Consider the following 15,398-nt stretch of genomic DNA (forward strand, 5'->3'; position numbering starts at 1 on the left):
TCTCAGTGTAAAAATCTCTTCTAATTAATGGAGTTGGTTTGACAAAGGACCTTTAAGCTGGATGCGAACTGAGTCTTAGTTGGGAAGGCTTGTAATTAAAAAAATGTTCAGAACAGGTTAAATGTTCAGAGAAGGAGAGACCATTATAGAGAAGTGAAATTAATTAACCGTGTTAGTCCTCACTGAAAGAGGAAACTCCACTGCTAGAGCCCTCCTAAATGGCAGAAGAGGATCTGTCTCAAACGTGGGTAGCTATAAAAATGTGAGATATATGTAATAATAAATAGAAACACATGACTTGGGCAGGTGAAACTCAGCCAGACTTCCTGCTGGGGTTCTTCCTGCTGGGATTCTATGGTTCAGTTGGTGACTCAGGTCACTTAAAACTGGTTTGAAGAAAAATGGCAAGCATAAAGTGGCAGGTTAGTTAAAAAGGTTCCAGTGAGGATCTTTGACACTGCAGGTCTATAAAGCTGTTGTTTATACTGGAGAGAGGAGCAGAAGTTCTTTATACAATAAAGAACTTTGTTCTTCTGCATTTTGAGCACTGTCTGCATTTCTGATCTCTTTATGTCTACAAGGATGTGGCTGAACTGGAAGTTTGACAGGAGGCCAACAAGAATCATCAGTGATGCAGATTGGCTTCTGTGGGAGAAATGTCTTTGTAAAATAGTGCCCCTCTGTCTGACAGATGTCTAGAGAGAGGATGTGGTGCCAGTCTGTAAGAGTGTACCTGTTGTAGGAGCTGATGCTGGGGGCAGCTGTTCTTGCACTGCCTGCAAGGGGCAGTGGCCTGAGAAGCACCACATGAAGCCAGCAGGAGCCGTGTTCACAGCTGTTTGGAGGTAGAAGTTGGATCTTCATGCTGTGAGCCACAGACACAAACGAGTTCTTTCCAAAGTCCATTGTTGTATATGAAAAGCTTTGAGTTCAGAAGGACAAGAGAGAAAATCCATTAATGTTTGAAATATAAAAATACTTCCAACACAGAAATGCTGGGAGCTGAAAACGCATGATGCTGAGAGAGAATTGTGGTGTGCCCGTCTCCATTCCTGCATCCTTGCCTGGGAGTGCACTTAGTTGCCAGTGGTAGAGGCAGGTTCTTGGTGTTGCCATTTTGCCATAATATATCAGCTATATTGAAGAGGTCTCCAGAAATCAGGGTGCATTATGTGTGCATTATGTCACACTAAAAATGTGTTATCTTTTATCAGATTGACTACTTTGAAAGAGCGAAGCGCTTGGAGGAAATTCCTTTAATAAAAACTGCCTATGAGGAGCAAAGAGTGCATGATATGGAGCTGTGGGAGCAACAGGAAGAAGAAAGGGTAAGAATATTTTGTTCAGTTGATAAAGTGCATTAGCAGTGCATAAAAAATAGTGGGCTTTGCACTGTTTGTTTTTTTTCCCCCAGGTCTTTCTAAAAAAGAAAGATTGAAATGTTAGCTTTGTAATTTCATATTTTAGTGGACAGGAATTTCTTCTGTCTTTGCTCTGAAAGGGGAAGAGAGAATTTCTCCTTCTCGGGGCTGGGGTAGATTGAATCCAAATGTATAGCAAAGTTATACTTTGTATATTTTCTGCTTTCAGATCACCACCCTGCAGCTGGAGCGTGAGAAAGCCCTTGAGCACAAGAGTAGACTTTCCAGGATGTTGGAGGATAGAGATTTATTTGAAGCCAGGCTCAAAGCATCAAGACGAACAGTTTATGAGGTACATGAGATGTGGCATTGCTAACAAAGTACACCCCTGAAATGAAGAACTAAAACTGACCCAAGGATTCTTCATGAAACTAGAAACAAATTAGTATTTTAAATAGTTCAGAACTGTGGAATTACTAATTTTCTTCTTTGACTTTAAAATTAAATTTCTTGCACCCCTTCCTAGGTCGTATCACTTAAGATTTTTTACAGTTTCTTGAATTGCTTATGTGGAAAATAAAAGAAGGGTAAATTGTTTATTATCAGTACAACTACTAGTAAGGGATCACTGGGTGTCATATAGGCAGGCAGCTGTATCTGCCTGTTTATAGCTTTGAGTATCTGGCTATGTTGCAGTAAAAACTGGCTTTACAAAAAAAAAAAAAAAAAAAGCATAAGAGTTGTCATGTTAATATAAATTAATAACTGCATATGATTCTTTGCAGTAATAGGAATAATTTGGGGTAATACGTTTTAGGTACACATAAATTATTATTTAGGCAGTTCCTTTTCTGTAAAGCAGATAAAGGACTAATACTGTGCATGATGATTTGATTGTCTTTCTTCTACACTGGGGTATATTCTCTTATACAAAATCAGTTACAGAAGAGGCAAATGTGGCAAACAGGTAGTTTTTCAGTGGAACAAAATGAATATGTTGCAGTTGTTTTGAGTTTCTGTGTAGCTTTATCTAACAATTTGTGTAACTGCCTAGCTCTTAGACATTACAGCTGTGGAGTTCTGAGGTGTCCTGTTGGTGTTTCAGGATAAACTCAAGCAGTTCCAGGAGCGGTTGGCAGAGGAGAGGCGGAACCGTCTGGAGGAGCGCAAGAAGCAGCGCAAGGAGGAGAGACGCATCACTTACTACAGGGAGAAGGAGGAGGAGGAGCAGAGGCTACGGGAAGAGCAGCTGCTTAAAGGTGTGATTGAGAATGTGACTGTTCCATCCTTTGCATCCTTGAGCCTTTCCGTTTTGGAACACAGCTAATGCCTGGTTTTCCTGTTTCATGAGTTTGGAGGAAGTCTTTTCAACTTCCAGCTGTTGCGCCTTCCGTGCTTACCTGTGCGGCATAGACAGGAAGGTAAAAGCTTTGTAGCTCCTAGTGAGTCAAGGAGGAGATAAAGTAAGGGAGGCTAATGAAAAAATGAGTCTTTGATTTTAGCCTGTAGTTGGAGTTCTGGCCGCTTGTTTGTGCACATCTTAAGGAGAAAAGAAAGGGAACATTGGTGTCAGATGTAGAATTCCGAAGTTGCAGATGACTCACACACACCTTTGTGGATTGTTTTCTCTGATATCCCTAATAGCCTGTCTCAAAGCTTTAGAGGTGAAGAGGTGGTTGGCAAACCACAGGATGAATTTCTGCCCTGTTTTTCAATTGGAGGATGAAGATTTTTATATATCAGAGTTCATCATGATGCAATATTTAAAAAGCAAACAAAAACTGAAGCATTCTTGAACATCAAATTTCTGATATTTTTGTTTGACCTTTTCTGAGGAAGGGATCCTCTACCATGTTTGAGGTAATTACTGATGTTTTAGTTGCTACAGTTATGGTCTGTGTATTGAATTAACATACAGGTATTGGAACTTTTTCTTTCTTGCTAGCTGTTTCAAGTTGTCTCATTAATGATGTATCAAGGGCTCTTTCCCTATTGCTTTTGAGTTAAGAGACTGCAGAAAGCAGGTTCTGTGGTTAGCTAAACACATCATATGAAATGCCTGTATTTTTAAGTGTTTATTTTTTATAGAGTCCAAGGGGAGAGATTGTATTGTCTAACCCTCCTGTGGATACAGCAAAGTAATGGAATTTGTGTTGGTAGTAAGTTCTTTGTATGTCTCCAACTGGGCAGAGCGTGAGGAGAAGGAGCGCATCGAGCGCGAGAAACGCGAGCAGGAGCAGCGGGAGTACCAGGAGCGAGTCAAGAAACTGGAGGAGCTGGAGAAGAAAAAACGTCAAAGAGAAATGGAGATAGAGGAGAGAGAGCGCCGCCGAGAGGAAGAAAGGAGAGGGCTGGATGATCCATTTTCAAGGAAGGTGGGTAATATCTGCAGGTTTGTTTCTTTCTGACTGCTCGCTCTTCTGTAGATTATTTGAAAGAAGCTGTTAGCATTGCTAAGTCATAGGTTTGTTTATTTATTTGTTTCTTAAGTTATAATGTGAGTTATATTTCTTAAGTTTTAATGGCTAATTGAATAGCTCACTATCAAGATCTGGAATCTCCAGTTTAGCAATAGAGTAACATAAAGAAACTACTTGGAAACCAAGATCTCCAAGATGCTTAAAAACTAAACTAGTCAAGAATAAAATGAATATTAGACAAAACTTTCTTTAATACAAAAAGAAAAAAAACTCTTGGAAGTGAGTGCAATGACTCATGCAGAAGTCAGAAATTCAAGTAGATGTTGGAGGAAAACTTCTTCCACATGAAACATAAAAACATAGTTTTGTATTTTATAAGTAATATGCAGTAACATAACAAGATGTGTGTGCAACTTTCTGTTTACAAATATAACTTGGATTGGGAAAATTCATTAATCCCATCCAACAGGAAACAAAACAACAAAAATTACTTAGAAATGTTTAATGGTTTAAAAGAATGTAGCTAATAAGCCTTGTACACTCCCATTTTTTCAGAACTTACCATTCAAGAGAAGTAGTTTTCAATTTCATCCCCCACAGCCTTTCTCTTTGTTTAATACATATTTCATTGAGTAACACCATGTAGATAAGTTATCAGGTTGAACAAATTGTTTTGATAGTCTGTTAAGTAAATAATCATGATGGGTATTTTTCACATAAGAGGTGTCCTATCTGTAGGCACTTGATTATATGGAGAAGCTGGTTCAGGTTCTGAGAGGGATACCTGTACCATTCCAGAAATTCCGTTTGCAGTTTTGGGATTCTTTGCTCAGCATTGTTATTTGGGGTAATTTCATAAGCATTTAAGGACACAGAGTAGTGGATTTGCAAGATCTTAGTTAACCCATATTGACAAATAAAAACGTTTTACAAAGAGGGATTTAAAACTGGAATACCCTTCTTATGAAAAGGTGGTGTGATTATGTGAAATCTGGTATTTTGGATGGTTTAGCTAACTAGTTTGTGGTGGTGGAATTAAGGCATAGAAATCAGTTTAAATGGTTTGTCTGGTAATAGAGAGAGACTTTCAAACTTTAAAGAACAGTGATTGGTTATTGCTCTACCCTGCAACCTGTGTGAATCACTAGTACCTCAGCTCTTGTGCACTGAAGTTTTGGGAACAAGATTGTCCTTGCCACAGAGAGCTTTCAGTGCATTCAGTTACGTTTCCTGCTGAGATCAGAAAGCACAAAAGCAAATAACTACTTAAGTTCGTTCCTGTTGTCATAAGCCCCCAGGAAAAGTGAAACTGTTAGAACATTTCTTTTGTGTCAACAGGTAGTGACTGTAGCTGTTGTTCAATTGTGCATACATTTTTTCATAACCTTTTGTGTGTATTTGCATATTTCCTACCCTACTGGTAAAGTACGTGGCACAGGGGGAACCGTGTTTTTGTTTGAACTGCAGCAGAAACAATTAAGTCAGTTAAATCCATATTTTAAAATAGGCACACTCCTGCAGTGTGATAAGTGAGTTTTTAGCGACGTAACATGCTCAAGGATAAATTAGGTGTTCAAAATCTTCATTTTAAAGTATTCAAAGAGAATGTCCCTAATTTCTTTCAACACAGGAATCTCGTTGGGGTGACAGGGAGTCTGAAAGCTCCTGGAGAAGAGGTGGAGAGCCGGAATCTGAATGGCGTCGAGCACCAGTGGAGAGGTAATCAGGGGTTACTAAGCTATGGTCATACTGGGGTCAAAGTATGGAGGCTTCCATTTTGTTGTTACTGGTGCTAAAGCTGCACTAATTTGATGCCATGACTAATATCTCATGCATTTGCATCTCTGAAAGTTACCTTCTATTACAAAGTTGCTTTGTAAGGATCTTGGAATGAGAGAGAGGTTTGTTTTATCTAGGAACCATGCTCAGATAACATTCCTGTTTTATTTGGCTTAGATATGTGAAGGCAAGCAGACACCTGTGTGTGATAAACAACTTGCTTCCTTGGATTCCTTTTAAAATTAATAGGTTCTCTCCCACTCAAACATTGGTATCAATTCTATAAATATAGAATGGGGAAGGATGACAAGCAAATGCAGGGTTCCTGGATGATGAAATTCTGAGATTTTCCATTTAGGAAGCTGACAGTAAATATGCAAGTCCCAGAGTAAGTCACAGAGCAGAAAACACATGCCATATCATGTTCTGAAGAACTGTATTGAACAGGGAGGGATAGATTTCTGAAGGAAGAATATTATGAATATACTTTGAACGTTAAAAATAAAAAGATGTCCACACTAGTTTACATCTATTTTGGGTATGTTCACTAATAATGAAAATTGTTTATACAGTTGTAGAAAACAAGATAGTTAGCATTTGTCTGTTTTTCTGCTCCACATCAGGATGAACTGTGGCTAAAAATATTTCTAATGGTGCACATCAAGTCCTTGAAAACCTGTGCTGATGGAGATAACACTGCTGATTCCAATTGGCAGTATATTTTATTGCTTAATTAGCCTTGCAGGTAGATAGATTTTTGTAAATGTCTAACCCTAATCTCCAGTAGAGCAATTTAAATCCATTACTGCTTACTTTGACTCCAGTGGAAGCAAATTTGTTGCTTTTCTCTCTAGTAATTTCTTAAAATGTTTTAGAAGGGTATGATCTCTATATAAACAAAATAGAATTCCATCTTTCCTTAAAAGCTGTGTTGCCATTCCTGATAGGGATCCACTTTCTCATGAACTGCAGAATCTAACAATTGGATGAAACTGCTGGGAGCAGCCTTTCATTACTCATATACTGCATAAGTTGTGATGCCTCATGCCTGGAAATGTTCCAGACAGGTTGGACAGGGCTTGGAGAAGCCTGGGATAGTGGAAGGTGTCCCTGCCCATGGTAGAAGGTGGAATGAGATGATTTCAAGGTCCCTTCCAACCCAAACCATTCTGTGATTTTGTAAAGTGTTTAATGCACTTATTTGTATGCTTCAATGGATTTTTATTTCCACACAGAGTGATACAGCTTGCCTTAGTCATTTCTCATTCAACTTTTCTAAAGATTGATTAGACGGAGTTCAAAAGTAATAGTTTAAAATTAGATTTAAAAATCTGATGACCCTGAGACAGTATCTGAATTAATTAAATACTTGTTCATCTGATAAACATTATAACCATTCTTCAACATGTATTTTATGGTAAAATAATCAGATTTTTTCAAAGGGGAAGGTTATCCAATTTGACTCTAAATGGAAGTTAACAATCACCATGCCTTAGTTTTTACCTCACAGATCAGTGATAATTGCATTCTCCCTTATTCTTCCAAACCCAGAAAATGCACTGCTTGCAATTCCTCAAAATTCTTGAGACTCTGAGTTGTCACAAACTGTTGTCTCTTTGTTCTCACCTCTTCAAGTTCTACATCTGCTGTTTTGTAGCAAGTCGTTGCTGTTTTTTTGTTTGCATTTTAATAGCATAGTGGATTTCTAAACCTTCGGGTGTTCTTTTTGTTGGGTTTTGGTTTGGATTTTATTTTTAAAAAATCCATGAGATTCAACCCCAGTGCAGTTTCTCTTCTTCTGCCAAGAAGCAGGTACCAATACATTTCTGTGATGTTCTGTTTCTTTTTTTTTTTTAATTGCTGAGGAAGGTTAATTTCATGAAATAAAGAAATTAATGTGGTGATTAAAACAGGGTTTGTGGTCTAAATCTATGTTTAAAATCTTGTAGACAGCAAACTTAATGCTGTGTAGCGTTGGCATGTGCTTGGGGAGGGGGGCTACTTAACTGATGGTTGTGGAGTTTTTTAATATTGATTCTTTCATACTTGGGTCAAGTTTGCAAAATTTGGCTTGGTGCAGAAGCCAGCCCTCTTCTCTGTGATGTTGCAGCAGATAACCAACAGGGGACTGTCCAAACTGTAGTTTTGAAGGAGATTAACTGCTCAGTCTTTCCTGAAACTGTAGGGACAGTGACTTACTGCTTTCCCATAGCAATGAATGGCATTAAAAGGCGCATTTTGAAACTGCACACTTTTTGTTTGGAACCGAGTGGGTGCAGTCAGAAATGGCTTTGAGGAGTTTGATGCTGTTGATGTAAAGCTTTCCTGGATGTCACCTTCCACTTCTCACTCCGTGTTCCCTGTGGTTTTACAGAGACTGGCGTCGAGGAGATCCAAGAGACGATGACAGACCTTTCCGACGTGGGGACGATCTGCCTCGGCGAGGGGATGACCTGCCCAGGCGTGGCCCTGCAGATGAGAAGGAGCGTCCTCCAGAATCAGCAGAGGACAGACCACCTAGACGGGAAGGGGATGAGGACAGACCCCCGAGGCGAGAAGGGGAAGAGGACAGGCCCCCCAGACGTGGCTTGGATGAGGACAGGCCGCCCCGGCGTGGTTTGGACGATGACAGAGGAAGCTGGCGAGCTGCAGATGACGACAGGGGTCCCAGACGTGCCCTAGATGACGACAGGCCCCCCAGACGTGCCCTTGATGACGACAGGCCCCCCAGACGTGTCCTTGATGACGACAGACCACCCAGACGTGCCCTGGATGACGACAGGCCCCCCCGGCGCGGCCTGGACGATGACAGAGGCAGCTGGCGCGCGGCGGATGACGACAGAGGGCCCCGGCGCGGGCTGGATGATGACCGGCCACCCCGCCGGGCTCTGGATGAGGACAGGCCCCCCAGGCGCGGGCTGGATGATGACAGGGGCAGCTGGAGGGCTGCAGATGACGACAGGGGGCCCCGGCGCGGGCTGGATGACGACAGGATGGCCCGGCGGGATGAGGACAGGGGACCCTGGCGGAACGCGGACGATGACAGGCTCTCCAGAAGAGATGATGACAGGGGCCCGTGGCGTGGCAGTGAAGATTCAAGGCCAGGTCCTTGGAGACCGTTTGGTAAACCAGGTAAAGCATAGTAATATAATAATCCTCCCTTCGAAGTGTGTGTTATCCTCACAGACAGTGGATGTAACATATTTGATGCCAGAGATGGGAGAATAAGCTGTGAAAATGGCTGGATTAATTTGGCTAATGTGGACACTCCTCTACAACCTTTTAATTTGGTTGAATTTTAAAGCAGTTGCTTGTCTGGAAAATACGTGATGGTCACACACTTAACAATGGTCACTTCCCTGTGTGCAAAACAAAAATATACAAGTTGAATGCTCTGTTGGGAGCATTCTCACTAGATTAGCACACCTTGGACTCTTACCCTACCCCTTCCATGTGTCTCAAGTTAATCTCCTTGTAAAGGAGTACCACATTCAAGTGGGTCTGGTTTTGATAAGCCCTGTCTATGTGTACAGAGATAATGTTTTTAACGTTCCCTTTCTGTTTTTAACCCTTCCTTGAAAGTCCTCCTTAGAGCAGAACTTGTATTAGATGACCTTCTGAGGTCTCTCAAATCCTATTCTTGTATTCTTGTTTATTTCTATTCTTAAGTGTCACTGATGTTTTCTAGAGCTATTTCTGATTCTTTTCTGAACTGTTGATGACATTTGAATTTTAGGTATGATTTTGATTTCCTGGTTCTTTTCACTTACATATTGGCAGGCACCATGTCAATTTTCACAGACACTAATTCTGTAATCCAAAATTTTAGAGACCTTGCTATAAATATCAAAACTTGCATTCCAGTTTTTCCTATTTAAAGCCAGAGAAGGCTACATAATAAAGAACTCCCATTCATAAATAACTAAGCAGTGTTGCAGAATTGTCTTAAGTGGATGGTAACAAAAGTCACATTTTAAAGTAGTGCTTTAAAAAAGCAGCAAGTTCTTTAAAAATCTGCTTGCTTAAAATCTCCTCACTTGTGGATTCACACAAAGGAATCTGGTATCTGAGCTACACCCTTTTCTTCTTCATGCACTTGTTTTGCACTGGACCCTTGAGGTTTGTGGCTGAAAACTGCAGGGTGCATCCAGTTTTGCTGGACTACTCCAGGTCCTGACAGGAGGTGTGACATGAGCCTTGACATTACTGGCTTTCCATTTAGCAGCTCACACAATGTTTTCTCTGTGGCTCCCACGTGCAAACTTCTTACAAACATCTTGATTTGGATCATCAGGAGTCAGAACTTGAAGAACCAGTTTCTGTGAGGACTTAAAGGGTTCTTTGTCTTCAGGAGAGATCAGAGGTCAGTCACAAACTCCTTTGACTGTGTTTCTTTCTTACAGGGGGGTGGAGAGAACGAGAGAAGGCTCGTGAGGACAGCTGGGGCCCTCCCCGAGACTCCAGACCTTCAGGAGACCGGGATTGGGATCGAGACAAAGATCGGGATGAAAATGAGAAGGAGCGGGACTTTGACAGGGAGAGAGATTTTGATCGAGACGATCGCTTCAGGCGTCCCAGGTCTGACTTCTCTGTTTAAGTACTCCTAGAATGTTTCTGCTAAAAGAAAAAAGGGCCTGCTGGTACAGAAGTAATGTGAAATTGCTGAGTGATAGGAAAAGGGTTAGTTTGTGTGAAACTAAGCACTTTAAGGCAGCAAATGGATAGGGGCATTTTGGGGCCTTTTTAGTTTGTTATTTTTAGGATGATGTTATCTGTTTACAGGAGAAAATCCAAAATGGTTAAAATGCTTTTAAATTTTTCTTTTTAACCTATTATCAAGGGAATTTCACTTTAGGTTCCAGAAAAACAAAACAAAAACTTTGGAAGTACATTAAATAGACACCTACTGGATCTGTAAATAGCCATGTTGTGATTTATTACTGCTCCTTTCCATAGCAAAAGTAAAAATCTTAACATCTAGTTTTATGTTTCGCATGGCCGAAGGGATGACGGCGGTTGGAGGAGAGGGCCAGCTGAGGAAACTTCCAGCTGGAGAGATTCAAGTCGTCGTGAGGAGTGGGACAGAGGTGGTCGTGACATGAGAGACCGACGTGGTGATGACAGGGAGCCACCCCTCAGGAGAGGGCCACCCCTCCGATCCGAGCGGGAAGAGCGTAGGTTCATTTTAGTGTCCCTAAAGCCTACATCCAGCACAGAGCCTCCCTCTTCCTGACACTGCTGAGAGGGCAACACATGGGAATAGGTTGTATTTGCAGCCTGTGTTTAAGCTGCCTTTCTGTAAACAAAATAATAAAAAACACCTTTGGCATAATTGAGAATTCTTCAGGGAATCTTAACTACTTGTAGTTGTGTTCTTTTCCATCTTAGTAGCATTTCACATCGACAGTAGGAGGATAACATTTCCAGTATGCACTTCTCATGGGATTGTGTTCTGAGTGTATGTAATCCTTGTGTTTAGATTATCAAGACACATCCCAGAAAGTAGTTTATGGCTCTTTCCTTAAAACCATTAAAATGCGACAGAAATATTTCTGAATGAGGGTTTCACACTATTAGTGGTAGTAATTTTGTGTATTTATTAATCCTTTGCTGTGTTCTAAAGATACAGTTACAGCAAATCCATTTAGCCTGGAGGTACCACCATGTCTTGCAATTCTGGCATTCTTACCTTCAGAATTTCATTTTGTCTCTGCCCCAAATATGGGTGTTCCTGCACTTGGAAGCAGGCTGGAACAGAAGATGGGATCAAACACAGGAGTGCTGCTGGCAGAAGGGCAGTGTGGAGATTTTTTTTTTTTTAATGTATCAAGAAGTTCTGGGATTTGACTTCTTGGCATCTGCCACAGCTTTGTTCACAGTTCAGCTGGGGCTGAACTTTTAGCATTCTTTTTGGTGGAAATGAACAGTTTTTCATACAGTAAGGGGTTGGTGGATGCTGTTACCAGTGGAGTCATGTAATTCAGTGCCATTTTACCTCTGATTCCAGTAGGCAGAAGAGCAATTTCCTGTCTTTTAATAACAGTGAACACCTAAACATTTCCCACAGATGTTTTTAAGTCAGGGTTTTTTTCTGTTTTCAGTCACATTTCTAAGGAGACACTTTTGTGGTTTTAATTCTGCTAATATAAGAATATATTTTTACACCATAAAAAACCACGTACATCAGTAGAACATTCTTATTGCAGTTACTGTGTTTTAAAGATGACACCGGGCTTGCTCACCACAATCCCAAACTTGAGAAGAGGTTTGAGTAGTTTTGCTGATACTTCCCCACAGAATTAAAAAAAGTATTTGGCCGTTGTCATCGTACTCCCTATTGGCAGGGCTGAGGATCAGTAAATCCCAGTGCCAGGGTCAGGACTGTTTGTTTGAACTCTTTGACTGAGTTGTTTTTTTTTCCCTGTGCCGTAGCGAGCTCGTGGCGACGCGCTGACGACAGGAGGGAAGAGCGCGGGGAGGAACGGGAACGGGAACCAGCACGGCGGTCAGCCCCTGCCCCTGCTGCTCCTCCAGCTTCTGCTCCCCCAGCAGCATCCAAAGAGCGGGAGAGGGATGGGGAGAAGGAGAAAGGATCCTGGAAAACGGAGAAGGAGCGTGAGCCCGTACGCCGCACTAAAAACGAGACAGATGAAGAAGGGTGGACCACTGTACGACGTTAAGTGGGAATCACAGAGTTTAAGCAATGTTTTAGCTTTGATTTGATCGAATCCACAGATTATATTTGTGCTTATAAACATTCTGAATTGGAATTCTTTAACCAATGTTTTTGAGGTAACATGAAAGCATGAATTACTTACTCGTATAGATTGATCATGCACAAAACTCACAGCAGAAGGTTGGAAATTGAATGCCAGTTTTTGAAATTTCAAATGATGCTTATTTCATGGGTCATTTGTCGCTAAAATAAAAAGAAGCAAGCCCAACAGCTGTCTTCAGTAGAGCTTCTCTCTTGCACCAAAACAGGCTGTCCTTTATATTTTTAGTCTTTCTTAATTTGGAATGGGGTATTATTGTCACAGGACATGCATTTGAAAATGCCTCTGTTCACACAGTGGAATTATTGAAAAAGCAGAGCTAAAAGAATTTACATAATTAGCCAAAAAGTAGAAAAGCCCTCTTTTACCTAGGAGGTTTATGTTGGAGGGTAAGTGGTTTCTGAGATATTTTATCACTCTCTAAATTCAGTAAAAGTTGTTTAAATTTGAATTGAATACAATAAACATTGTGAATTAGCTACACTGGGATATTTTCTGTAGATTTACTTGAATCCATAATGCCTCTGAGGCCACTTTGCAGTCATTGTTCCAGTAATGTACACACTGTTGCAGTGTACAAATCAAACTTGCAGTTTTTACAATTTCAGTGTTTTGGTAAGCATATGCCTATGTACTTTCTGTTGCCAGTATCACAACTGCTTTTTCCATTACTGGATAATTCATGCCTTTCAAGGATTTATAAATATTGTCATATTTAAAATGTGTGGTTTTGGAGAAATTGTTAAATTTCCCCCCCAATTCTTTGTCTTCAGGGTCAATTCTTTCCCTTTCCAAAAAAGTGATTTGTAGTGATGGCTGTGTTGACTTCAAAGCTGGGGTGCAGTAACAACAAGGAACTATCTGGTCACAATGAAGCCAACACAGAACTTGCTGCTGTGTGTTTCTTCAATGATAAATAAACAAGTTAAGGAATTAGCTGCTGCAGTGTCTTGACTTTTTAGTGAGTCCTGCACCATGTGTTCATGCAGAACAGCTGTTGAACAACCATTTTCTGATCTCGGACCTGTTCTGTACCAGCTGAAGGAGAAGCTAGGCTAGTTTCTCCCTGAGAAACCTGGTGTGTGAATAGAAAGTTGTAATACTCCTCTTGTCCTTTTCCTGCCCTCTTCTGGGTTATGCAGGGCCAGTAGTTTTCTTGGGAAAAATTTGCTCTCAGAGCCTTCTTTTTGTGTCTTTGGATCCTGTCAGGTCATTGCTGGTTGAGTTACAGGGCTCATTCAGAGAAGTAGTGCTTTCCAAGCATAAAAAAATAACTTTTTTTTTTTCTCTTTATAGAGTCCCAAAAAGGATGGGACTAGAGAACAGCAGCTGTACAGTAATGGTACTTTCTGGATCTGGAGCAGGGGGTGCTGCTGTTCTTCAGCCACCTCCTGCTGTCCTTGCATCCTGTGCCATGGGATCAGTGCTGTTAAAGGGGACCCAGGAGCTCACTTCACTGCTGGCTGTGAAATTCCTGTATTACTTAGAACCATGTTTGTCCAGTGTGGTTTTGAAGACTTTCAAGGCTGTGGACTGCACAACTGTTCTGGGAAGCCTCTTCCAATGCTTGACTGGCTCCAGACTGAAAAATCAGTGTCACAGAATGGTTTGGGTTGAAGGGGACCTCAAAGGTCATCCAGTCCAACCCTCAGCTGTAATGAGTAGGGAGATCTTCAACCTGATCACCTTGCTCAGAGCTTGAATGTTTCCAGAGATAGGGCATCCACCTCTTGGCAATGTGTGCCAGTGTGTTTTCCACCCTCATTGTTAAAAAACCTCTTGTATTTTATCTGTATCAACCATCCTTCAGTTTAAAACCATTTAAAACCTTTCCCTATCACAACAAAATCTGCCAAAAAAATCCATCCCCATCCTTCTTACAGGCTCCCTTCAAAGCCCACAGTTAGGGCTCTGTGGAACCTTTTGTTCTACAGGCTGAAAAATCCCAGCTCTCAGGCTTTCCTCACAGGGGAGGTGCTACAGCTCTCTGGTCATTTTTGTGGCCCTCAAAAAGTTTAAACCTCTCTTCTGGCTTCTACCCTGTCTCTGCTCACCATGTGCTACTGTGGAGAGCTGGAGTTTTCCAGATAACTTCCTAGTAGGAAATGGGGGGGCTGCTGTGAGGTCTCTCCTAAACCCCTTCCTTTTTCCAGGCTGAACCAGCCCTGTCCCTCAACCTTTCTTCCCAGGAGTGTGCTCCAGCCCCTGAACACGGTGTTGGCCCTCTGCTGAACTCAGTTTGGCCAAGCCCTTCTATGGGGGGAATGGAAGCCCAAGGAGCACACAGGAAAGAAGAGGTGAGCTGTGGAGGATCCTTTTCTTCTACAGTTCAGTGCCCAGCTCAAACAGCCTGGGACCTGCTGGCTCATGCTTCCCTTTTCCCCTGCCAAGACCCAGAGGTATTTGAGCCCCCAGCCTGCCACTGCAAGGGCTCCCTCCTTGGCTAGGCAGGCCCCTGCCCTGCTCCCTCTTGAATTCAGCAGCCTCCTGTCCATCCATCCCTTTGGCCAGCAGCCCTGTCCCAGGAGTGTGGGCTGGAACTCCCCCTTCAGTGTCATCCTGTGGCTGCCTCCAGGGCCTAAAAGGTGATTCCAGCCCACAGTGCTGAGCCTGGACACACAGCCAGTTTTTCTGTCCTCTTTGTTGTGTGGGCTGGGTACAAGAATACTGGGTGAGAGAGTGCTGAAAGCCTTGTTAAAATTGAGATGAAGAACATCTAGTGCTCCTTCCTTCCTTCACAAAGATACTTTATTATAGAAGGCAGGTCAGCCAGGCATGGGTTACCTTCAGTAATTGCATCTGGCTGTTCCCAGTCATCTGCATGTCCCCAAAAAGACATTCTGAAAGGACTTCCTCTGATTTTCCCAGGGACTGAAGTGATACCATCTGGCCTGTGCTTTCTCACATGGTCCTTTCAGCCTTTTATCAAAGACAGGCACAACATTTGCCTTTCTCCAGCCTTATAATATGCAAATAGTGATTATACCTTCACTTACATAGTTTTAATTGTATCCACCAAAAATGCTTTCACACGGGATGAGTATTAGTCATCCCTGCAGCAG

The 15,398-nt window shown here is 41.8% G+C and overlaps 1 protein-coding gene across 1 annotated transcript in view; it reads left to right on the plus strand.

Annotated features, from left to right (window-relative positions):
- EIF3A (eukaryotic translation initiation factor 3 subunit A) overlaps positions 1–13,266 on the plus strand; it is a 28,470-nt gene extending 15,204 nt beyond the window's left edge. Inside the window, exons 14-22 of the mRNA XM_062496144.1 lie at positions 1,215–1,328; positions 1,591–1,713; positions 2,467–2,620; positions 3,552–3,736; positions 5,412–5,500; positions 7,935–8,692; positions 9,964–10,138; positions 10,565–10,734; positions 11,993–13,266. Of these exons, the coding sequence (XP_062352128.1) occupies positions 1,215–1,328; positions 1,591–1,713; positions 2,467–2,620; positions 3,552–3,736; positions 5,412–5,500; positions 7,935–8,692; positions 9,964–10,138; positions 10,565–10,734; positions 11,993–12,240 (2,016 nt within the window). The 3' untranslated portion in view covers positions 12,241–13,266. The remainder of the gene's footprint in view (positions 1–1,214; positions 1,329–1,590; positions 1,714–2,466; positions 2,621–3,551; positions 3,737–5,411; positions 5,501–7,934; positions 8,693–9,963; positions 10,139–10,564; positions 10,735–11,992) is intronic.
- Positions 13,267–15,398: the final 2,132 nt, after the last annotated feature.

The sequence above is a fragment of the Cinclus cinclus genome, chromosome 7 (genome assembly GCF_963662255.1).
Source record: "Cinclus cinclus chromosome 7, bCinCin1.1, whole genome shotgun sequence".
NCBI lineage: Eukaryota > Metazoa > Chordata > Aves > Passeriformes > Cinclidae > Cinclus > Cinclus cinclus.